The following is a 26527-nucleotide window of genomic DNA, read 5'->3' on the forward strand; positions in this document are numbered from 1 at the left end:
TTGGACACAGGCAATTTAGATTTTAGATTTCACAAAATAATCTAACCATAATTTAAATTAAAAAAAAACGAACTCCAGTTTTAATCAAATCAAGAAACTTTGTTTCATTATAACACACTTAACTGTCTTTATTACATTTTCACATGCTTGCATTTGCAATGTTTGCAGTCATCACATATATTATCATGTTCTTCACAGCCACCCGTGTCCTTTTCGTTTTTCCCTTTACTTGCTATCTTTGCAACTACTGAACCCACAGCACCAGACACGACCCCTCCTACAGCTGTCCCCGTTACTCCTAGTCCTGCAGCTCCGATTGACTGCATTGTGGCGATAGCACTGCCGGCGGCAACGTTTCCGACAGATGACATCATTCCTGCGGCAATCGATCCTCCTACTACACCACCGCTAGTGAATCCAATGACTGACAATGCTGCTGGTACGGCTATAGGGGCCAAGACTAAACCACAAGCACCACATCCAGCACCTACAAGAAGTAATTTCTTCCAACTGCTCGATTTACTCCTTTCTGAAAGAGAAATATCTCTTTAAAAAACTAGTATTAGTTCTGTTGGACACCTACATAAATTTCTATCGCCACGGGAGCTCCTAAGATCACTTTTTAAGACTACAAGATATTTTTTTCATAAATTATACATATTTGTTTTAATTGGCATTTTGGAATGGCAGTATTTCTGTTTTTCTATATGGCCGATCGGAAGGTCTTCTTATAACACATTTAAACCCAATATCTAGGAGTTGCGCCGACAAAGTTGGTCACGAAAGGCCCTAGAGGGTATACGGCTATACCACATGTCGATGAAAAGGTAAATCAATGTATTTTTTTAATATCGTACTTATCAAAGTGAAAAACGGTAAAGTTTCCGGGATTTTTTGCATAAATTAGAAGAGGGGTCAAAGATCAATTGACCTCAATACACTTTGGTAGGTTATTTAAGGGTGCACTATACAGTTGCATTAAGGCGCATTGTTTCGCACAAGTTACCCCCGTCAAATTTAGTAAATCTTAAAATTAAAAGTTGAAATTTGGTGGATATATATTGTTTAAATGTAATTAAGCATTTATACACAGACAGATGTAATATATGTAACGGTAAACAGGTGTAATGTAAATGAAAAATAGTATCTGGAACGTTTCATTCCCCTGTCGTATTAGGTTCTCTCCTCAACATCAGATGGCTGATTTTCAAAATACCTAATTTCGCACTAACTTTTGGAACTAAAATTGCGAGAAAATGGATCGAAAAAGGTCTTACTATTTTTACCCTTTTCCCACCTACTCCATGCATGCTTTCATCCTGTGGTAGTGTCTAAGTGCCGGATATTTGATAACACATAGTATTTGGCTGTTAGTTTTGGAAAGGCATCCCTGATTTGTAATAAAACTCAGTAATATTTTTTTTCTTAGTATGTTACCATGGCTACTGGATTTTATAACAATAATCAGTAAATTACTTATGAATGACTTGAACCTCCACACACCAAGAATTTAAAATAATATGCACTTTTTTATGACAAAATACTTGAAATTTCAGTGCGGACTGCCTCAAAACAGCTTTATTTCAACATAATGAGACCAAATTTTCAGAAATGATCCAACCGTATTGCACTTCCCAAGTGTAATCTTGCATTTTAGGTATTCAGACACATGTAACATGTAAAGATCACATATAACGAATTTCCAAAATGTATAAAAAATGTTTTCCAAATTTTCACATAGTTGAACTTTACTAAAATTGTAAAACACATGTACGAAACCACTTTTCGGAAAATTTGTCCTGTTTCCAAACTGTTGATACAACAGAAAAAACATGAATATTATCCAAAGTAACTTATTTTTTGACATGATCAAAAATACAAAGTGCTTTTTAAGTAGTTGAATAATAGTTTGACATATTTGTTTCTGTTATTCAATAATCGAGCGCCAAATAGTGTTCGTTTTGAGGAAAAGGCAGGAGGATGATTGGAACAAAAATATATAATAAATGGGGATGTGGACCAGGTTCATAGGTAGAATATTAGTTTTAACGCTTTTTATCTGTTTTTTTTTCACGAGCGCCCGTCGATCTGTTCCTATATATATGATATCATTCTGGATTGAAACGGATAAAGAAAACTCCAGCATTGCTTATAAGTCATGACTTGTATATGTCGGTGAAAAAGAACGTTACAAAGATTTTTTTGAAAATTTATGGATTATTTCAAATAAAATAGACTTTAATATCACATAGACATATCAAAAGTTTCCAAGTTATGAGTGACTTTTATCCAATCCTGTTCCCTCCCTTCGCGTGAAGCTAGGGGGTCGTAAACCTTAGCAAGCGTAGATGCCTTTACAGTTGTATGTGACAAATCCCAGATTCAGTTTATTTTTGTTAGTACTTAGATTATAACCAGTTCGAGAAGTTAACCATAAAGTGTCTCACGAATTCATTATTTACATTAAGCAAACAGACGTGATTGACAGCCCGAAAACTAAAATTATGGCGTAGTAAATTTCTTCCTTGTCAAAAAATGACAACAGAAGTAACGGTATTCATACCAATCAATTTAATCCACAAAACAACCCCCAACTACTCTGTACATGTATGTTAACGCCGCAAAATAGTTAGTTTATGACAACTTATAGACAGTAAATAGAAAATTATATTGTACACACTGTTTATAAATGTCTTAATCCGACCCTCTATATTTATCCTATATTCTTGGCCCGCTTCTGCCCTGGATAATGATATTTCAACTATGTTTCACTTGTCCTATTCATGATGGAATCTTTTTGAAAGAAAAAAATATCTTAGATTGCGTCTGACCTTCCTAAACGACATTTTTGTGCGTTGGAATTTTTACACGGAATCTGGTTTGTTTTTATCTACTCCTTTAGTATAATCCATTTAGTGGATACAGCATTACTGTCATTAGCCTGGCGCACAGTTATAATAATGCCGAACATCATGAAAAGTAAATGCACATGCTTCAAAGTTCACAGTTTATGTATCGTCAAATTTATCATGAAATCCATCCATGTCGTAAACACCAAAGTCGCATTTTAGTTTTGTTTGAGAATTGAATCTTCTACGTTTTATTTGAAGTTCAACCTTATAAAGACATACTCCCCCCCCCAAAAAAAAAGAAAAAAAAAAGATTTTCATATGTACAAAAATCAATCACACTTTTCGCCAAAAACGTAAGATGCTTTACATGTGTCTCAGTTCATCAAAAAGCTCGGAAACTAGACAAATTGTCCAGAAGACGATCTATACAATTTAAGTACAATTAATAGTAAAAATATGTCGAAATTTGCAAATTCAAACTCATTTTGCAGATCGCATCGAGAACGTTGTGTTTTTTTTCATTTGTTATGATATACATTGTAACATTGTACACTATTACCTCTTAATCATTAATTTAGTTTAAACATATTTATTTGCTACAATATCACCAACGGCATTGGACATAAGTTATACAACTTTATCGAGGTCCTCTCCCGGTATAAACAATTATTATAGTGGTAATATAGTGATGACAATTACATGTATATAAACTACACCAAAAATCAGATAATTACTTAACTATAATAGACATACAATATTTACAAGGTGACTGGAGAGAAAGAAGTGTTGTGTTTTTATCATGAAGACCGGTTCGTATTTTTGATATATGAATATGAATACACGAGAAAATACAAACATTTTGATTTACAGTTAAATTTTCATCACCAGCTAATATCAATTCAATCGAAATGTCATATTGATTAATCTGGGCAAACAATGTATGTATGAATTGTGTAATTTTCGCATTCCATGATGAAATGAATAGAATCTTCAACAAGGTGGCCACAGGTACAGGACGTATCGTTTATTATATTGACTCGACGAAGATCAGCATTTAATGAACTACAGATATTTCTAAGTTAGTAACTTTTTTGTAATTTACATACTCTCCACTAGGAGGTTAATAAAAGTATATATATATATATATATATATATATATATATATATATATATATATATATATATATATATATATATATATATGATCTTGAACTTTGTGAGTTTTATGCTCGTTAAGGTTTGTGAGTTTTGTGCTCATATAGTTTTATGAGTTTTATGCTGAGGAAGGATATCTGTTATCCGAAATATTCAATTTAAATTTTACCATCTTCTGGTGATGTTAAACATATTTAGACGTTTATTTTATTTTTTGTTATGTTTCGCATCGTTTTTAACGATCCATCACCCCGTAAGAGTGATTTTGGAATAGGTTGTTTGATTCGCTCTTTGAAAATGCCTAAACTTCTGGAATGTCTTACGTCAGAGTTAACAGAGTAAGTACCAATCTCTGATAGTCTTAAAAAAGAATGATTAACTAGGGCTACCCAAACGGTACTGTAGTCATCATTGTTACGCAGGATATATTGTGTTACTTCACTTATAATGGGGGTAATAGATCAATAATATATTATGGGGGTAGTATTATTATGAATATAATAGAAAAGGTTGAGGCGTCGATATTTTCGCCTATCAACTAACCATTCCAGTCCGTTTTCAAACTAAAGAGATTCCCTGCTGACAAACATCTTACTATTCTGCCAGCATATAGGTCTCAGTATCGTATTAATTTTCCCATAGACTTCTATAGTGAAGTGCCAATTTTTGGATTTTTAGAAAAATATGCAAATTGATTCAATAAAACGTTCACTTATGTAGCATTTCTAAGGACATGTGAAAAAATAATTTCCCGCAAAGATAATAGGGTGAGTCCACGAAAATCGGACAGAAAAGTAGTCTTGAACTATAAATAGTCATTTTCCCTACTTTCACTTTCGTTTTGCACTCACCAAACCAACCTTTTCAGTGGAACATTTTTATGATATTATGTTAGATTTTCTTTTAAAAAAGTTCTTCATCTTACAGTGTGATGTTTGCTCTATTTTATAAGTCATTGTTCATATCTTTTGACAAAACATTAGTTTGTAGAGAGGCAAAAAGAAAATGCACTATATTTTTATAGCAACCATGTTTTGACGTACACCCGCTCAGGGATGTGCAATATGATACTGGTACCTTTTACTAATAAACATTTCAATATAATCATAAAAGTTGTTGTTTTTTCTGCTAGAGTATTCATTTTCATACTGAAAATTCAGAATATCATTGCCCTGCTACAAACATGACTTTTCTATTAAAATTTTTATATAGGTACCCTATTCCAGGCATAAGACTAATATCTCAATGTTAGCCAGAAAATATCACTTTTGATAAAAAGCCGCTGCATTAGTCAAACTAAGCAAATTTGTGGTTTATTCTGACATGGTAGATACATGAGCTGTACTATGAGTTCCAAATCATTATGTAATCCCCACTTGTGAGTTCCATATATGGAAATATTAACATCCGAACCTCCTTTTTTGTCTTTAACTCAAGGGAGCCTCTTGTTTAAAGTAAAGTATATGTACCGGTACAACCAACTGTTTTAAACTATAGATATGGTCATTACAATTATAATAAATCCAGAAAAAAAATATACCAATATCATAGTTTTAAAAAAATATAGCTTTTCATATGCAGAAAATACAGATTTTAAGCCAATTTGGTACCCCAGGCAGATACAAATGGACCTCAGTATGACAGGAAAAGGACTTTTTCTTTAAAACAGATAGCTATGATGTAAGAAAAATAGTTTACTGGTATAAATATTATAATAACAATTGTCTGCTTTAAATATTTTTTGAAAGAAATAAGTTTTTATATGAAAAAACACCATTATTTTTCTTGCCGCATTAGAATCTGTCCATTTGAACCACTAAAAAAAGTCCACTAAAAATTGGCTGTTGACTTTTGTGACATTTCTGTGTTTAAATCAACCACACAGTTATATGGCAACTCATTTTAGCTATTTATTTGAAAGAAAACAAAAAATTAAAAAAATTCATTTTTTCATATATAAGAGCCAATGTATGGAAAATGACTACTTTCAAGTCCTAATCACATACTTAAAATGTGTTGTAACTTGAAAACTATCCTTTATGCAGGAGTATTACTTGCTTTAGGTTACATGAATATAGATATGCTCATCATAAATAGTCAAGATAATAATTTTATTGAACCGATATCCTACAAATTCACGAAAACAAATTGCATTTCCAAATTTCGTTAAAATTAACCATAAATGTAAAAAAACAGAGCTACCATAAAAATTCAGGTTCAAAATTTGGCTAATTCATCTTAAAAGTGTTACCTGCATTTGGGTGCTACTTTTTCAGCTGGTAAAGACCACTTGCTGAATATCCCACTTTACTTGAAAAACTGGCTTACTAGGTCTCAGTATCATATTAATTTTCCCATAGACTTCTATAGTGAAGTGCATATTTTAAGATTTAAAAAAAAATATGTAAATTGATTCAATAAAACTTTCACTTATGTAGCATTTCTAAGGACATGTGAAAAAATAATTTCCCACAAAGAAAATAGGGTGAGTCCACAAAGATCGGACAGAAAAGTTGTCTTGAACTATAAATAGCCATTTCCCTACTTTTACTTTCGTTTTGTACTCGCCAAACCAACCTTTTCAGTGGAACATTTTTATGTTATTATGTTAGATTTTCTATTAAAAAAGTTCTTCATCTTACAGTGTGATGTTTGCTCTATTTTATAAGTCATTGTTCATATCTTTTGACGAAACATTAGTTTGTAGAGAGGCAAAAAGAAAATGCACTATATTTTTATAGCATCCATGTTTTGACGTTTTGAAATTAGTACGCGGCCAAGCGCAAAAAAAATAGTTTGGCGTCTCGATTTACAAGTTTGACAAAATTTAGTCGAAAATAACACTTAAAATGTTTGAAATATCATTCATTTTGGATATCGGTGAAAAATTTAAAGTTTAAAAGAGAATCACGCATTAATTTGAAGAAAGCATTTCCGTCAGTGAAGTTATCTGCCGGAAGCCTTTTTGTCATTCTTATACTTTCAATACTCGAAGCCACTGCCATGACTTCCGAGTAAAAATATACCCCGTATTAAGTAATGCAGAAACATCGTGAAAATGTACATGTATGGCTGCCGCGAGCGATAGGCAATATTGTTGGCTTGCATACGGCAGGGAGTGTTTGTGTGGCATACATGTATAATTTCTAATGTCATAATATAATTTTATGTGAGATCTGAACATCTATGGTAAGAAAATAGACACACAAGGTAAGCATTTGTTCATATCAATTGATATGAGAATATTAAGTATTAGAGTTTCTTTTGTGATTCAACAGATCCATGTGGTAAATTTACTTGCTACAAATCTATTGGTTCAAGTTAGTGTAATTGTATGTAAAACTGTCAGAATGCATGTTACAAAATATACTATGAAAATTGAAATTGCCGACTTTCTACCATTTTTTTCTGATTGACATTATATATTGCAAACTTTAACTTTTATTGCATCTTAAGGCAAAAAAAATTGTCCTTTAATTGCATCCTCCCAAGTCAGAGTTTTGAGTCCACCCTCGCTTCCTCAAACCCCTGACATCACTCATTCATATTTAGCGGGTATCGTCCAGCGCCATCTAGTGAGTTACTTAAATTTAACTCGGATCCAAAACCCAATCAAATCACTCGTAATAGAAACTCTTCGATATAACTTACAAAATTGCTACACATAAGGTCATTTTTTTAGTAAAGACTATAAACAGAATCTACAGTTATCATTTTTGCTCATATTGCATCATTTGTGATATCATACAACTTTCAGTTACTATTATATCGGATCGTCCATTGCCTCGTATTATTGTTTACCTCTCCACAGACATTTTATGTTAAATCGATTTTCATTAGTGCTTCGCACGCGAAGAAGCAACCAATCGGAATTGGCTGGACGATACCCGCTAAATATGAATGAGTGATGTCAGGGGTTTGAGGGAGCGAGGGTGGACTCAAAACCCTGACTTGGGAGGATGGTTAATTGCTACATTACGGACCCAATATTTTTTGCCTATCCTAGCTCATGGTTATTGTATTTTTGATAAAAATACATCTAAACTATCATTTCTTAGTTGAGCACTATTAAGTTTTGAAAAATACCCTACCATAAGTGTCGATATAAAATAATTTAAAAAAAAAAAATCAAATGATTTTACATACCTACATTTTTTTAGGCCTTAAAACAGAATAATACCTATGTACAATGAAAAAGGGGCAGTTGAGGCTTCTATGAATCGCGAGCCATTCACTTGGATAAGCTGCCAACTATGTCAGATATATTTACTTCGGTTAAAATCATTTTTCATATATTATTGTTATATACCTTCTCAATCACATAACATAAATTATTACAAAATTTTATTATGCACCTTTAATACTCCACTTAATTTGATACCGAGATAAATATGGCAAGCCTAAGCGGACAAAAATCAATCAAAATCATTTTTGTAATATTAGAAAAGATTTTTTAAGAATAGAAATTCATTTTCTAATATTACAAATTCCGGATTTAGTAATACTATAAAACATCATGCATTTTGTAATATTACAAATTGAATATTTAATATTAGAAAATAAATTTGTAATGTTAGAAAATGAATTTGTAACATTAAAAAATCACTTTGCTATATTGCAAAATCAGTCACAATTTTTAATATTACAAAATGATTTTCTAATATTAAAAAAATCGTTATTGAATACGATAATATTAGAAAATCAATTTCTAAGATTAAAAAGTCGTTTTTTAATATTAGAAATTCGATTGATTTTTTTTTAATATTAAAAAAGTGTTTTGTGATATTAGAAATCTAATTTGCAATATAAGAAAATGAATTTGAAATATTGATAAATCCTTATTAATACATTGTATTAGGAAACATACTTTTTTAATATCATAAAATCATTTTTTAATATCAGAAAATATATTTTAATACTATAAATTCATTTTGTAATATTACAAATTCCCGATTTAATAATATTATAAAACATCACACATTTTGAAATATTACAAATTGAATTTGTAATAATAGAAAATCACTTTGCAATATTGCAAAATCAGTTACATTTTTTAATATTACAAAATGATTTTCTGATATTAAAAAATCGTAACTGAATACATCAAATCCATTTTCTAATATTAAAAAAATCGTTTTTTTAATATTAGAAATTCAAATGAATTTTTAATATTAGAAATTCAAATGAATTTTTAATATTTAAAAATGATCTTTTAATATTAAAAAAGTGTTTTGTGATATAAAAAAAATCTAATTTGTAATATTAAAAAAATATTTTTTAATATTACAAAATACTGATATTTAATATTAGAAATTCAATTGAATTTTTAATATCAAAAAATGATTTCTTAATATTTAAAAAAGGTTTTGTAATATTAGAAATCAAATTTGTAATATTAAGAAATGAATTTGTAATAATAAAAAAATCATTTTTTAATATTAGAAAACACTTATTTTGTCCACTTTGGCTTGTCATACATTGATAATTCTAATCATGAGATTCTTCATGCTTATAGCCGTTTTTGATTGGTCGAGAACGTCATTGCCAGAAAGTTCACACATGCATGAACTTCGCCAGATCGTTCATACATGCATGAACGCCAGTCAACTTGAAACCAATATGGCGGCCATTTAGTGCGAAAAAGTGTGGCAACGAACTGAATGGCATAATGTAGCCGTAAGAATAGTTTATTAAATGCACATTGATTTTACCGGTCAAGTTTGTTTACAGAAAGTAATTTTCAGCTCGGGGAAAGAAACTTATAACCGAGTCTGACTGAACCCTTGAAAACACCTTATTGTAATTTTTCTTCTTCCTTGTTGTAATTCCTTAATAGTTTTATTCCTGTAGAATTGTTTTCATCTCGTATTTTCAATGCCGCCTTCACTGTTGTGCAACCGATCATATGTAAATATTCGTCCGTGCTGTTCAATCCTATAAATCAATGACGGAGCTGATCTCATCCATGGATCTAGATTAATGTATGAGTTTGGCTTCATTACACATACCCGTAGCCAGGGGTTTGGTTGGGGCTCATTTTGAATAATGCACACCAACGTCATAAAATAATTGAGTAACACCCATCCCCATCCTCTAAGCCCCTTATCCCATCTGATCTATTGATCACAGAAATAAAAAATATTTACCACCAGTTGCCTTCTGATTGCCTGATTTATATTTTATAGGTCTAAATTTACTGCATTTACAGTCTGGTACAGTACATGATCCTCCACGAGGAGATGTGGTTTGTGCCATCATCATCTTCTGTAACGTTTGGCGAGTTGTTTAGAATCTACAGTCTCGTGCCAAAAGTATTCGCGGAAAATGGCGGATCAGGTTTACGAGTTGTCGCGCTTCCATCGGAAAAATGAAAATTGTAGGGAAATTATCAAACAAAATTCTACTTTGAGACCATCCCCAGAAACAGTGATAAATTCCAAAGTGATGACGTAAATTGTCGTCTGCAATGACATAATTACATTGTAGAACAAACAAATTACGAAAAATCTGATTGTGTTTTTTGGAAGTCAGTTATTGATGAACGTCGATCGGAGCTATTCGGACTTCGCCGTTGCTCTCTATATGTTATACTTCGTTGCGTAAATATCCATTTAACAATATGGGATAAGCAGGAGGATATTTCTGTCGTTCAACGGTGGCTAGAGATCCCCTGCAAATAGTGCCAGATTGCGTACTAATTTACACGTACATTTGGAAGTTATTTATATCTACTTTCACTTTATTACAGACAACGTGGTTGCACAGAAAAAAATAAGTTTTATAGGCGACACACACACACACAAATACTTAAATAAATGATTTATTATACTTTATTGCTTAATATAATATTTTAGATTCAAACCTCGAGGCTAAAATTATGGCAAATCTAAGTGGAGAAATACGCAGAATTACCAATATTACTAATGTAATATTAGAAAATAACTGATTTTAATACTACAAAGTCATTTTTCAATATTAGAAAATATTTGTTCTTATTATATTTCATTTCTGGGGATTTAATCAGGCACTAATTTTATAAAACAACTGGCTGGTGAATTTCAGTTGTACAAAGAATAAGTGGTATAATCTGTTTGTAGGTGAAACCTAACATGCTGACTATTTTAAAAGAAAAAGGCAATGATAATTATTATGATCTCTTATTTGATAGTAATCGCACTTGCTTAACTTTTTAATGGTAATATTTAATGATTTCATAAATCACGATTCAATTATTATTGAAACTTCCCAATAGGAAGATACATATAGATATAACATTGATAACCCATGCTCCCCTATAGGAACATACATACAGATATAACTTCGGGTCACCAATGGTTCTTAATAGGAACATACATATAGATATAACATTGGTAACCCATGGTCCCCTATAGGAACATACATACAGATATAACATCGGGTCACCAATGGTTCTTAATAGGAACATACATATAGATATAACATTGGTAACCCATGGTCCCCTATAGGAACATACGTATGGATATAACATCGGGTTACTCATGGTCCCATATAGGAACATACATATTGATATAACATTGGGTTACCCATGGTCCACTATAGGAACATACATACAGATATAACATCGGGTTACCAATGGTCCCATATTGGATCATACATATGGATATAACATCGGGATACCCATGGTCCCATATAGGAACATACATATTATATAACATTGGGTTTCCCATGGTCCCCTATAGGAAAGAGTAATCAAGGGAACCAAAGTTATAGCGGTAATCAAAAGATTGTAATCCAGGGACAAAGACCAGACATGGAAAACAGACATACACAACAAAGAACATAAAGTAACTAAAATCATACATACAAAGTAACAAAAGTAAATGAGCAACTCGGACTCCACTAAGAACTGGGAGCATGGATCAGGTGCACCGGTAGGGTAAGCGTCCTCTGCTTTTCTAGAAACTCCCGCCGAGTTGCTCATAAAAAGTCCGGGGTAGACAAACGAGGGAAGGAAAACCATGACCCATTGAATAAATTAGTTTTCATGGTGCTGATGGATACACCATAACGATCTACGAGTTCATGATAACGACCATAAAACTTCTGTAGTGATGACTTCAATCTTGTAGCAACATAACCCTGTTCTAGAAACATACATATAGATATAACATTGGGTTACCCATGGTCCCCAATAGGAACATACATATAGATACAACATTGGGTTACCCATGGTCCTCTATAGGAACATACATATAGATATAACATTGGGTTACCGATGGTCCCCAATAGGAACATACATATAGATATAACATTGGTTACCCATGGTCCCCATTAGGAACATACATATTGATATAACATTGGGTTACCCATGGTCCCCTGTAGGAACATACGTACAGATATAATATCGGGTTACCAATGGTCCCCTATAGGAACTAACATATAGATATAACTGGTTACCAATGGTTCCTATCGGAACATATTAGTAGGTATGCAATGTGTTAACCATAGTCCCCTACATTAATATACATATATATATAATACTAGTATACCATTGGGTTGTCTCAGAGTGTCAGTTATATATTTTACAGTTTTTATAGAGTCTGAATGGGATAGCCGAAAAGGTGATAGTCAGAGGTTTTAGGAAGTGTAAACCGTTCAAATCTATACGTTTCAGACATCCTCACTCTAAAACCTGGGGAAGAACTTAATGATCAGGTATTGTATTTTCGACCATCACTTTTTTTTAATTCACTGTTTTGTTACTCATAGTGAAACTATGCCATACATGCAATACATTTTCAATATGATAGAATAAAACATCTATTACAGTTACCAAAATTAATTTTAGATGTGTGTACCAATATTATTCCTGATACATTTAACTATTAAATGGAAGGTCTTGAATTCATGTAAATGATATACAAAGATGTCATGAAAATATACTTTATGTAAATGAAAAGTTATTCTAACCAAGATCCTTAAATAAAAACATATTCTCATGTCATGTTGTCAAGACACGGTTTTGTTAGTTATTGGTTGTATTTGTCTGAATAACAGTTTTTTAAGAATGCGTTTGTTTTGGAGCGGATAGGGTCAATATTTGTTTCTATATTTTGTGTTTCTACCATCTTTCTATGTTTCATTATCAATTGTATTTATCTTTTCCAGATAATTAATACATATGCATGGATGTTAACGCGAAAGCACAGCCAAGTTAAGCAGGTAGGTTTAAACATGCTTATTTACAAATATAAATGAAGGGAATGTACCCTGCTGCCCTTTATTTTAGCTTACGCTTAAAAGAACATGACAGCGCCTCCAGCCTAAATATTTTGAAACTTTACACAGTGAATCCTGCGTACAGGTTACATTTTGAATTCTGGTACCTGCAAAAGTACTGCGTACGCAGTAAAAAACGAGCTGCATACAGAAAAGGAGTACACCCACAATTACATTTTTCATCACCAGAATAATCTTACTGAATTACATTACATTGTTTATGTTAAGTGTACAAAGTTACAGTTCTCACTTGTAGTGTATTCAGATTCAGATTTGCCAACATGTCAAGGATTTGCCATTCTGAATGTCTACCTCAAATGAGGGTTGCAATGCTCTGTTTTTTTTTTATAATTTAATCTTCTGCTATTAATTTTTACATACGTTTAGGAGTGATGTCTATATTCTGTTAAGAAATGCTTTGTGCAATATTTCAGATGGTATTTTGCCTAAACAGTTACATACTTACTGACACTGTCAAGGGCAAGACGTCGGTAAAGTGGTCTAAGAAGGTAAATTTTAATATTGGAATATACTCGATATACAATGTTATTTTGTATGTCGGTAATTTTTGTGTGGATACCAGCAAAAAGTCTATCCAAAACAGTCTTTATATAAAACACAATATCTCTCAATAAATGATATCATAATGAATTTTACGTGCTTTCCTTTAACTATCTGTTTGATTTTATTTGACGGAGATGTTCGCTATCAGATGGAGAATATGATGGATCTTTCTGAGTTTCTTCTGGACAAAGGGAAGATAAAGCAAAGGATTTTGGATGAATTAGAAGGAACGCCCGCCCAGAATACAAGAAATATTGAAAAAGCAAAGTAATTAAATATAATTTTTATTCTGTGCAGATAAAATTAAAATACCTTGTTCATTTAAGTCAGTCTAAATAAATATATATGGCAAGTTACTGAATGAAAAAAGAACATTTGTATTGTGCTTTATAAAGAAGAAATATCCAGTAAGTTAACTTTAAAAATTATGTAAATTTAACCGTATTTGATGTAGATTTCGGCGGGTGTTTCTAGAAAAGTAGAGGACGCTTACCCTACCGATGCAACTGGTCCATGCTCCCAGTTTTTAGTGGAGTGTGAGTTGCTCATTTGCTTTTGTTACTTTGTATGTATGAATTTATTTACTTTACGTTCTTTATTGTGTATGTCTGTTTTCCATGTCTGGTCTTTGTCCCTGGATTACATTCTTTTGATTACCTCTTTAACCGTGGATCCACTGATTACTCTTTCAATACCTGTCGAATTGTACTCTAAAGGTGTCTGTTAAAGGAAATTTGAAATTGTTAATTTATATTTATTGTGTGTCATTTAATTGAGGGATCATTGCAAAGAAATTCCATCCATAAAAATAATATTTTTTAAATTACATGTGACCTAATTTTCTAAAGTTTCATGAGAAGAGACATCAATGTGATCTTTAGTAAAGCTATGTTTCAATCATCAGGGAAATAATTGGATTAGTGATAAAAGAAATAAACAAAAGTGACCTTAATGCTGCCATGCATGGAAACGTCTTTTAGGCTTTTTGGAAAACACTAGAGACAATTCTTCCGGGTGAGTATTATGAAGTTTTTAATAGATTCTTACATTGCAAGTTACATTTAAAAAAAAATCATGCACAAGCTTTTTTGAAAATTCATGTACAAACTTGATGAAAAAGATACAATGTAGTTCGCAATAGAATTACGTTTATAAGTAGAATGCACCACATCTTACTGTCCAAGAACCATAGTCATGAATTCAGGTAACTAGCACATGTATTTTATTAATCAAACATAGGAAATCAGCTATTACAAAGTATACGGGTGCAGAATCTTTAAAATATAAGCAAATATACACTTCTGTGTATAGGTTTACTCAAAGGTCTTTCTAACTGCCCTTCTACTTCTTCCTTTTTTTTTAAATTTCCATCTTCATTCAATTTAGTTGAATAAGATTTTTTTAAACTTTTCTCTGTGATAGCATAAGAATGTTCTTCTTTCTTTTGTACGTTTGCTTTCCTGTTTGGAAAAAAGTATATTGCTTCCGTTTATTGCATTTTTTAATAAAGTAAGAAGTGCAGCAGATTGCATATACTTTGTTGAGGGACTGAAGAACATCTTTTTTTCTCTGTTCAGAGACATCCGAGAAACTGGAACTACTAATAAAAAGGTTGATTGGATCAAGTTTCTTTCTGATGTTTTCTTCATTTTTCAGTCCTGTTGTTGGTAATTGGTCTATGTTATGATTGTCCCCAACAAGATTGTTATGTGATGGTGGTACAACTCTTTTAGCAATTCTAGGGCACACACATTTAATCCCATGACTGTAGGCAAAACATGAACATGAATATGTCTCTAAATTGACAATTGACACAGAGCTAGATAAAGTTAAAATCTCTACTTGCTTGTTGAACTTGTCATGAAAATACTGCTCTAATTCAAAAAAATTGATTTGCATTGGTAATTACGCTCAATTTCTACATCAATATTCCTTGTGGCAGCAATTAACAGTGCAAGGTGCACATGTTTGCACATTTCTGAAATAAATGAAGCATTTAAATCATATTAATTTCTTAGTTGCAAGTCAGTAATATAAATGTAGTTTTGCATGTCATCAGCATAAAAATCAATTGAGAAAGTGAAAGCTAATGTAATACTCATTATATTCATTATATCTTCAAGTAATGAAGAACATTCTTTCCCATTTAAGAAATCTTGCATCCAAATGTTAAAGCAACTTGACAATAGTATTATACTAGATTTGTGTATACATTTTTTTGACAAATTTTTAATATGAAACAACAAAATAAAATATTGTTATTTTTTACTTCAGTAATTGGATGAGAAATACAATTAATGGACATGATAAAAGAAATGTTCTTGTATAAAAAAATAAGAACAGTCTTTGACTGAAAGACAAAATTTTAGCTTATCAATTTTAACCATTCTGAAATTCAGAATTTAGTTAAAGTCATAAGTCCTTACCTCCTTGACTTGCAGCAGTGGAGTTACAGGAGACATGTACAATATCAACTTCATAAAATAAACCACTTGTAATCTGTGATTGTATTTTACATTCTGTTGAAGACACCCATTGTGCAGCTTTGTCCAGCCATAAGCATTGTTTCAGCAAGTTGTCTTCCTTTCTACTCCTTCAGTGCTTTCACATTTTTAAGCCTGCCACTTTTAGCAAGTTCATCCATATAACTGATAAAATAAAAAAAAATGGTTAAGCGATAGCCTATCCTTTGCTTTCCAGTCATGTGGAATATATGTTCAAGGTGACCTAATACGACCCAAGATGTATCTAGTGACCCGATAGAATTTTACAATGATTACATGTATCATTTCCTGAGATACGGACTTAAAACAACTACTTGTTGTAAGATACAAAATTTATCATTTCAGGTCAATAAAAAGGCGACGACAAGATATGAGCATATTGGCAACGTCTCATTTTCATAGAAGGTCATAATATTTCCATGAAGAAGCAGCAGCCAGTCTTCAATACGGTGATTGCTATAACCTCAAGGAAGTGATACTTTAAGCCAAGGAAAAATCTGCAAGGAATTATGAATAAATTTGAAATGTATATTTTAGACTTTTAAATCTGCAGAAGGGTTGGGATGGTATGAAAAGTGTATATGATCAGTTTATTAACAAATCAGTCCTCTATTTCCTTAAGCAAGAATGGGATGCAAGACATATCTAACATAACAAAGTTATCTGCGTCAATTACATACAGTGAAGCAAAGTTTTTTTTCAAAAGTTTTAGCAAGTTGAATGAGTGTGTAATGAAACTTTGCATATTACATTATTTTGAATATACTCTGAGTTGAAAATATGTCCGTTATTATTCAATGGAGGAAATAACATTGCATACTTTAGACTTCCAGTTATTTTAATTTGTTTCAAATGACAGCGGAGATAACGAACAATAAAAATATACAATGCAAGTAAACAAACAACACAAATGGATCTATACTCACAAATTTGTATGAGATTATACTATAGTATACCTTTAAGAAAAAATTGAATTTTTGAATGAAAAAAATTGTAATTGTTGAACGAAAGTTTCCAAAGTAAGGCTGAAACTTCAAACTTCCTTCCTCATTTTCCCAGATGATTAAAAAATAAATGATTATGGGACAGCATTTCTAGCAAGAACAATAAATTACCTTTACTATGTGTTAATGCTGTTTCAATTAACAAGGCACCTTGAACAATGGAACTAAGTAGTTTCCACAATTCTGTCTTTTCCCCTGATGACAACGAATACAAATCTCTTAAATCTACAGTCTCAGAAATCCCTGAAATGAACACAATAACATGGAATTACCCGAAAAAAGTAGTAAAAGAACAAAACAAATATATTAATTCATTCTTGTCCCTTTAAAGAGTAATCAAGGGGACCAAGTTTCTAACAGAAATCAAAGGATTGTAATTCAGGGACAAAGACCAGTCATGGAAAACAAACACAACAAAGCACATATAGTAACTAAAATAATACATGCAAAGTAAAAAAGTAAATGAGCAACTACGACTCCACTAAAAACTTGGACATGGACCAGGTGCACTGGTAGGGTAAGTGTCCCATGCTTTACTAGAAACACCAGCCGAGTTGCTCATAAAAGTCAAGTCCAGGGTAGACAAAAGAGGAAGGAAAACTATGACACGTTGAACAAATCAGTGTTCATAGTGCAGATGGATAAACTGTAACGATCTACGAGTTGAAGTTGACGACCACAAAACTTCTGCAATGATGAATTCACTCTTGTAGCAAGATAACCCTATTCCGGAAGCCTAATTGTAAGAGGTCTAGCGCGATTCAAAAGTATGCGTAGTTACAGCAAGCTTTGGCATAACGCATGAGTTGTGACAACTCCATAAGCAGGTGCTGAGGGGATGTTGCCACTGATGAAAGAAAAAATGATAATTCTGAATGAAAAGTCATCACGTTTGTCGTAAAGTTTGGTCAATAATTTTCCTTTACCATCGATCTCTAAGTATAGTCAAGATATGAGGCTGACTTTACAATGTCTGTAGTATCCTTTATCTCAAGTTCTATGGGCTAGATGCGAAGTATCAAATCCCCGAAACTAGGATTGTTTAACGATAATGTGTCATCAATATAGCGGAAACTGAGATTAAAGGATCTCACAAAACGATATTCTTTCTTTCGGATCATCTATTAAATCAGCCTCATAAGAGTGAAGGAATAGGTCAGCAAGTAGATGAGCACAATTTGTTCCCGGAATTTTATCAACATTAAATGTGAAAAGAAGTTGAATTACTTAATGCTGATAAATTGTATTGTCCGTATCTAACAGGATCGACTTAATCAGTACAAAACCTATTTAAAAATAGTCAATTACCATGTTATGTTATCAGGGAAGGATTCTCATGGCATCTTGTGTTGTGAATGAATATAACAACAACCTGTTAAATGTCTTTTATTGCCAAAGATAATGCAACAAAAGAATATTAATAAGCTAAATTCAGTTGTTTCAAAGTGAATTAGATAAAGCTTAATAACACATACCATGTAAGTCATCCATTTTATATACATGTATAACCTTCTTTACTCAACCACTAGGGACTTCTGAAAAGTTAAATGTTACAATAAAAAAGTATGAAACTAATCAATTTAACAAAGAAAAAGATACTTTAGTGACCCAAATGGAATTGTTTTGGAAAGAACTATTTTTCCAACTGGAATCATGGGTGACCCTAAAATACAGAAGTACGCGACTTGATATATAGTCATATTTCTTCGTGGTACAAAGGGTTACCAAGTCTTAAAATTCATTTTTCTCAATGGGACAATAGTTAATGTTCCTTTATTGCTATTCATCATAAATCATACCTGGTCATATCTTTGAAATATCTCTATATTTTTACAGAGGTCCATGGCTAACCAATGATATATCTATGTGAATATTCCTATAGGGTAACATGGGCAACCAATGTATATCTGTATGAATGTTCCTATATTTTACAATAAATTCTTTTATCTTTTTCCCTACTTTCATTTTCACTCGTCCGGAAGTGGTTGAACTATATCTGGCGTACGGTATTAAAAGAGGTTGTGATAAGGCCGGGGATCTCTGGTCACCGTTGAACGACAGAAATATCCTCCTGCAAGTCAGCGAGCACCGTTAGCTTTCCCATACATGTACCGTCTGTGCGAGACTCGTAAAAATAACAAGTTTTAAGTTGCGCTTGCAAGCATATCACATACAAGTCCCCTCACGTTCCGGAAATGATCACAGAATTCAAAAATTTTAAATTCAGTGTAGAATTTCAAGGCTATATACCAAGTTTCATAAAATTTGGATGAAATTTACACTGTTGGCAAATTATTTTAGATGGAAGCCATTTTTTATGGCAGCCATCTACAATAATCCAAAATATAACTTATTCACATTTAGATGGGGGTTCACATATCCTTTTATTCTGGTGAAGATATCTCAAGTAAGTTTTCCTACTTAAAGGACAAGCATTTAAAAAGTCACAAAAATCGACTAAATTTTTCATTTTGTTCGTTACCATGGCAACACATGAAATATCAGTTCGCTTCTTTGGGATAATATTATAGAGATCATCAAACACTACCACAACACCAATTTTCAAGTTGATAGCTACTTAGATTTAACAGATATCACTATGTCCTATATTATGACCTATACCCCTTTTCGACCGAAGCACTCCTTCTTTTATTAATTTTTTTGTATTTTTTTTTTGTGAAGTGATGATCTATAGGTTAACATTCCCAAAGTGTTGAATTTAGCACACAATTTTAAGCCTAAATATCAAGTTTCATAAAATTCTAATACCATTTACACAATTTTCCAAGGAGGCACCTTATTTTGGATGGCGGCCATTTTAAAATGGTGGCTATCTAAAATAATCCGAAATATGCATTCAATCACATTAAGATTGTTTTATATAGCCCTGACATTTGGTGAAGGTATCTCAAGTCATTCTTCCTACATAAAAAAATCTAAAAGATCACAAAAAAAACGGCAACATTTTTCGTGTTTTTGTTACCATGGCAACACAAAATATATCGATTCATTTTTTGCATAATATTGTAGAACTTATCACCACACCAATTTTCAAATTCCTGCCCACCACAAAATGGTCAATAACTTTAAAGCACTTCACCATACTTTATTTATTATCCCTTAAGGGCATCTCTGGCAATTTTGCCTGTCAGATCAATCTGTACAGATACCGGAAATATTACAGTTCTCCACGGATGGTGGGAACATTTTACACATACATGTATCGTGTGACATAAACAAAATTCAGACGACGGCTGCAAGTTCCAAACAAGAGAATGATTGCCTTTCCTATCTTAGAAAAGCTATGCTTCGATTTTGATATTATAATCGGAGTTTTATTTTTTCCCGAGGCGGGTTAGGTTCTTGACAACAGCAGCAGTGGAACAGCGGAGATACACGTACGTACATCCACGTGTTTCCCGAAGTTTTTATAACCATAACATTCACTTCAGTCTTTAAATAAGTAAAACAAATTAGAAAAAAGACTTGAAAACTATCAGAAAAGATTAATTTATTTTTACTGAAACGTAATCTTAACCTATATTTTTTGTTTGTTGGAAATGATGAATTTTCTCCATAAGGACAGTCACTTTTTGCTACTTCCGGGACATGACTTTTTTTTCGTTAGTATATTGGGGAACCTTAAGGGAAAGTTAGAAAGTACATGTAAAAACGGTAGAGCTCATCCCGCTTCGCGGCGCTCGCTATAATCTAACCTATGAACATGCACATTAGAAAAATCCACAGAAGTTGTGTAATGTGTTGATAGCCAAACAATCCCAATTATTTGATAAAAGAAAAAAAAAACAGTTTCACTGTTTTCCAAAAAAAAATCCAACACACTTATTTCTCCTTACCTGTACTTCAATACGTGCCGCACGTGAGAATACCGACCATTTGTTCCTACGTAAAAAAAGGTGCGGACCCATGTATCTTATAAAAATACAATATATATTTTCTTACATGTAAATAGAAAATTTTGATTCTGATATCGAAGAAAAAATTATTTCAAAGTACATGGAATACTATTATCCGCTCATCTCCTCCTCGAATTCAATTCTTTGTCAGTAATTTACTTCAATATTTTAAGATACTTCAATGAATATCAACCACATATATATACTAGAATTTTGCTTAACCATGTAGAAACATCGATATGCAAATATCATGTACATTTTACTACCATATATATATTGATTTTACACATGTAGCATTTGTACACAGACAAACATACACATTTTACTATTTTATATTATTTTCACTGATTGGAAGAAATAACAAGTAAAAAAAATATTAAAATTCCAATGGCTGAGAGTCTATAAAAAAGATGTAAAATTATAGGTAACATGCAGAATTTAGATTGCTTTACTGTTTTTAATCTAATTGTAAATTATTCTGAACTCAGTAACCTTTAACAGACTTGTCTGCTTATTACTTACTACCTGTCCAAATATTGAGGTGTGTAGGTATTTCTACTTGTTGTATAATCTCATATATTGAAACAAATCCTGGTTTATCGAATGAAGATACTAGTTCATTATCCAAAACTGACTCGTATTTGGGATCCTCAAGTTTCTATGAAATATTGTATTCGTGTATGTATTGTGTTTACTTGAATGTACTGAGTTACTTAGTCTTGTATATTCAGAATATATTATAAAGTGGTTAACAGAAATATGGTTAAAGAACGACAACTCAGACGACTCGATAGACATTAACATATTAGGTACCAGTATCGTATTGCATATCCTTGAGCGGGTGTACGTTGCATATCCCTGAGCGGGTGTACGTTGCATATCCCTGAGCGGGTGTACGATCAAACCATGGATGCTACAAAAATATAGTGCATTTTCGTTTTTGCCTCTCTACAAACTAATGTTTTGTCAAAAAATATGAACAATGACTTATAAAATAGAGCGAACATCACACTGTAAGATGAAGAACTTTTTTTAAAAGAAAATCTAACTTAATAACATAAAAATGTTCCACTGAAAAGGTTGGTTTGGTGAGTGCAAAACGAAAGTGAAAGTAGGGAAAATGGCTATTTATGTTTCTGCAGCTCAAAGTAGGATTTAGCATCGGCTCCTCGTGGCTATTATAAACAAGATCCAAGCCTGCTTCATCAGGGGTCTAACTTAAATCTTGCACAAACGAGAATGTGTAAGAAATTCTTTGATATTTTTTGTATCTGCTGTACGCAATAAGAGGTTGACAGTCGGATATTTTCTTACAGTCTTCATCTTTCATTAACACTTTCCAATGTTTTTTTTTTAATTAGTTTGTCATTTGTTTCCAACAAAAGTGGTATTTTGTAATAAAAACTAATGGGATGCCATTAGTTTCCCTTTCCTTTTTTCACAAGGGTTCAGAACATCTGTTTAATAGAGTTGACTCAATGTTGGTGTTGATCAAATTTTCTGAATATCCTCTTTTTCATAAAAATATCTTAAATTCATGAAGTATTTTTGACAAATTTCCCATGTTACTGTTGTTTCTAACATGTCTTTTATAAGTCCCGAGAAAACGCTGGCTTTGTGCATTGAAGATTTGTGGAGGAGTTGATGAGTATTAGTTGGTTTTATGTAGCTACGTATATCAAGTATTCCATCTATTTCAAAACGTTCACCTTTGTAGATACAAGTGTCTAAGAATATTGCCTTAGAATTTGATATGTTGAATGTAAATTTTAACAATGGATGAATTGAGTTTGCAATGTCGAAGAAAATACTCAATTTCATTCTGTGGTCCATTGTATATAAAAAAAATCCGTCATCTCTAGCTTCCATAGAACAATATTTTGTTTTTTTGTTTCGAATCTGTTGAAGACTTGTACAGTAATTTTATATGCAGTAATATCACAAATTTAGGGCTACACTTAGAGCCCATACTTGCTCCTATTACTTGTCGGTAACATTTTTCATTCATTAAATTCGAAGAAATTATTTTCCAAAACCAAATTTTATAGAGTTCGAATAAACTTTAGGTTATGGCATGGTATAGTGTAATCTAACCGCATGAAAGATAAACAAGCTCGACGCAAGAGAAAGTGCAAAGCTCTTGTCAATACATCAAAACAATAAGTTTTCAATCTTACAAATAAGAAGCTAACAGATGATACGTAATAATAGGAAAAGGACTGAAATTCATTCCTCAACCGTCAAATTGCAAAATTAGATAATCGATAATGAATGATCTTAAAAGATATTTTTTAAAAATCAGCACGAATAACGATGACACAATGCACCCATTTAGAATGAAATCATACATCAATCCAATCCGACTTGCAATACGTTAGAAAATTATCTTTTTTTCTGACTAAGCTAGAATTATCAAACACACAATTAACTATGAGTGGCCGTTCGTGTCATAATAGGGATATTTCTATCGGCTTACTTTTTTTCTGTCGGCTAAACAAGTACAAGGTCAAACTTTACACAAACACAGATGTCTGTGTTAAAGTCATTAAGTAAAATGTCAGATGTTTTCTTCTCAAAAAGCGATAAAAGCACGACGATCTGCATTTTAGACAGGAATAAATATATAAATGATGACTTACAACAATTAGAAACAATACACTACACAGAAACTAACTTTCCTAACCTATCGGAAGTTCACAATACGATCAAATCATTTATAGATCGGTTGTTTGACAACCGTGAAGTTGATGGGACAACGCATTTGTTTCTTCGTGGCATGGATGCGAATGGACCTAGACTAGGCAGATTATATTTATTAACTAAAATCCACAAACCGGATGAAAACACCGTTAAGGACAAAAAAGAGGAAAAAGCAAACAGAGATCAATTGCCACCATGCAGGCCTATCATATCACAAATAAACTCGGTAACTGAAAGAATAAGCAAATGTATTGATTACTTTCTGATCCCCAATGTAAAAAGACAAAACAGTTACATAAGAGATAGTTTAGACGTTATCAACAAAATCGAAACTTTAAAAGCAGAGAGAGATTTCTGTCGGTAATGTATACTAATTTATAGTTCACAGATATCTTGGACACAGTTGAAGAAAGCTACAAACAAGCATTACGGTAGAATCAGATTACACTATACCATGCCCTAACCTAAGCCTATTCGAACTCCATTGAATTTCCTTTTGGAAAATAATTACTTCGAATTTAATGAAAAATGTTACCGGCAAGTAATAGGAGCAAGTATGGGCTCTAAATGTAGCCCCGAAATTTGTGATATTACTGCATATAAAATTATTGAGCAAGTCTTCAACAGATTCGAAACAAACAAAAAAAAATATTGTTCTATGGAAGATACAGAGATTACGGATTTTTTACATACAATGGACCACAGAATGAAGTTGAGTGTTTTTTCGACATTGCAAACTCAATTCATTCATTGTTAAAATTTACATTCAACATATTAAATTCTAAGGCAATATCCTTAGACAATTGTATCTACAAAGGTGAACGTTTTGAAATAGATGGAATATTTGATATATGTAGCTACAAAAAAACCAACTTATACTCATCACTTCAATGCACAATGCATGCGATTTCTCGGGACTTATAAAAGGTGAAACTATCAGACATATTAGAAACAACAGTAACATAGAAAATTTGTCGAAAATACTTCATGAATTTAAGATATTTTTATTAAAAAGAGGATATTCAGAAAATTTGATCAACACCAACATGGAGTCAGCTCTATTAAACAGACGTTCTGAACTCTTGAGAAAAAATGGAAGGGAAACTAATGGCATCCCATTAGTTTTTATTACAAAATACCACTTTTGCTTGACAATAAATTCACAAACTAATTAAAAACATTGGAAAGTAGTAATGAGAGAAGACTGTAAGAAAATATTCGACTGTCAACCTCTTATTGCGTACAGCAGATACAAAAAATATCAAAGAATTTCTTACACATTCTCGTTTGTGCAAGATTTAAGTTAGACCCCTGATGAAGCAGGCTTGGATCTTGTTTATAATAGCCACGAGGAGCCGATGTTAAGTACTACTTTGAGCTGTAGAAACACCAATAGGTGTAAGGTCCGAGAAGTGGGCGTACGTGGCTGATGGGCATCAATTTCAATACAAGATCTTACTTAGGATATAATAGCATTGAAGGATCATGGTTTGTGCTAAGACCAATGGTAAAAAGGCGTTGTATATATGGTACCTGAAGTAGCATACGAAGCAACCAATTTACCCTCTACCCAAAAATTAAAAAAAAAATATTTGTACGAAATTTACATGTAGCTTGCACCAATTAGTAGAATATCATATTACTTTACTGGGCATTCATTACAGACAGTCCCTCTTTTATTTCAAATATTAGTTTCTGCAGAAAATTCTATCCCAGACAGTGGAGTTACTATTCGAAAATCCGATCCACCATTGACTAACAAAATTAACAAGATACTGACAAGAAAGAAAGAAAGAAAGAAAATACGCTAAACGCTATCACTGGTATTCCGACAGATTAGAAAAAAAAATAGAAAGTTAGAAACATGGTGACGTCGAGGATTAGAACAGCACGTGATAAGCATATTTACTCAGATCTTATGAATAAGTTTAGTAACGCCAACAGTTAATCTCTGTCTTGGTGTAAAATATGTAACTAGTTATATGAAATTATAATCCCTCTCATTCTGGAATTCCACTTTACTGAAACTTTTCTGACTTCAAATGATCTTGATATGGCAAAACAGTTATTGCCTTCCAATCAGTTCTGGATACAGCGAATGCCGAGTTCCATCTCGTATTGCTTTTGAAAAACATCCATTGCTGTTCTGCTTATTGACGGTGAGGTATAAGGTGTGTTTGAAATTGACCCCAAAAACAATCCTGGAAAAACCTTCAATACCGAGGATCTTACCAGAACCAGACAAACACAGATGAAACAATTGTATAACCACTGCCGTGATAATGACATCGATTTGTTTTGGACATTCGATGGTAGGATTTTTGTAGTGAAAGAAGAAGGGGCAGGCAGAGTTCTCATCAAGAACAACGAAGATATTGCTGCCCTTATTCGCTAACAGTGTTGATCTTACATCATGTTGTGATATTTCTCGGAATGTTTGTTTACACTTTTTCATTTCACTTTTGTTAATAGTCCCTTTTGTGGCAAGTCCGTGAGCATGCTCAATGAAAACTTCCGCGAAGTAGGGCTTGGTAGAACAAAAGAATTTTCCTCGCGGAAGTGTATATTGAGCA

At 32.4% G+C, this 26527-nt stretch overlaps 1 protein-coding gene, 1 long non-coding RNA gene and 1 pseudogene across 5 annotated transcripts; 1 reads left to right on the forward strand and 2 right to left on the reverse strand.

Annotated features, from left to right (window-relative positions):
* Positions 1 to 51: 51 nt before the first annotated feature.
* On the reverse strand, positions 52 to 10368 carry LOC148619399 (uncharacterized). Its single transcript, XM_088579279.1, has 2 exons — positions 10154 to 10368; positions 52 to 529 (listed from the first exon to the last, which is right to left on the reverse strand). Exons 1-2 carry the CDS (start codon positions 10266 to 10268, stop codon positions 132 to 134), a joined length of 513 nt encoding a protein of 170 aa, XP_088435405.1. The 5' UTR covers positions 10269 to 10368; the 3' UTR covers positions 52 to 131.
* LOC148619400 (uncharacterized) lies at positions 9495 to 16833 on the forward strand. 3 transcript variants are annotated; one of them, XR_015921595.1, is made up of 6 exons: positions 9495 to 9683; positions 12575 to 12701; positions 13155 to 13208; positions 13700 to 14096; positions 14734 to 14843; positions 16679 to 16833. It is a non-coding gene; the product is annotated as an uncharacterized LOC148619400 (long non-coding RNA). The 3 variants fall into 3 exon arrangements; XR_015921596.1 differs by having other exon boundaries at positions 13964 to 14096; XR_015921594.1 differs by having other exon boundaries at positions 13155 to 14096.
* LOC148619401 (uncharacterized) lies at positions 14740 to 16533 on the reverse strand (annotated as a pseudogene). Its single transcript, XR_015921282.1, has 3 exons — positions 16523 to 16533; positions 16256 to 16422; positions 14740 to 15807 (listed from the first exon to the last, which is right to left on the reverse strand). The product of XR_015921282.1 is annotated as an uncharacterized LOC148619401 (transcript).
* Positions 16834 to 26527: the final 9694 nt, after the last annotated feature.

Source organism: Perna viridis, chromosome 4 (genome assembly GCF_037379345.1).
Source record: "Perna viridis isolate PV_CMFRI_1.1 ecotype Kerala chromosome 4, ASM3737934v1, whole genome shotgun sequence".
Lineage (NCBI taxonomy): Eukaryota > Metazoa > Mollusca > Bivalvia > Mytilida > Mytilidae > Perna > Perna viridis.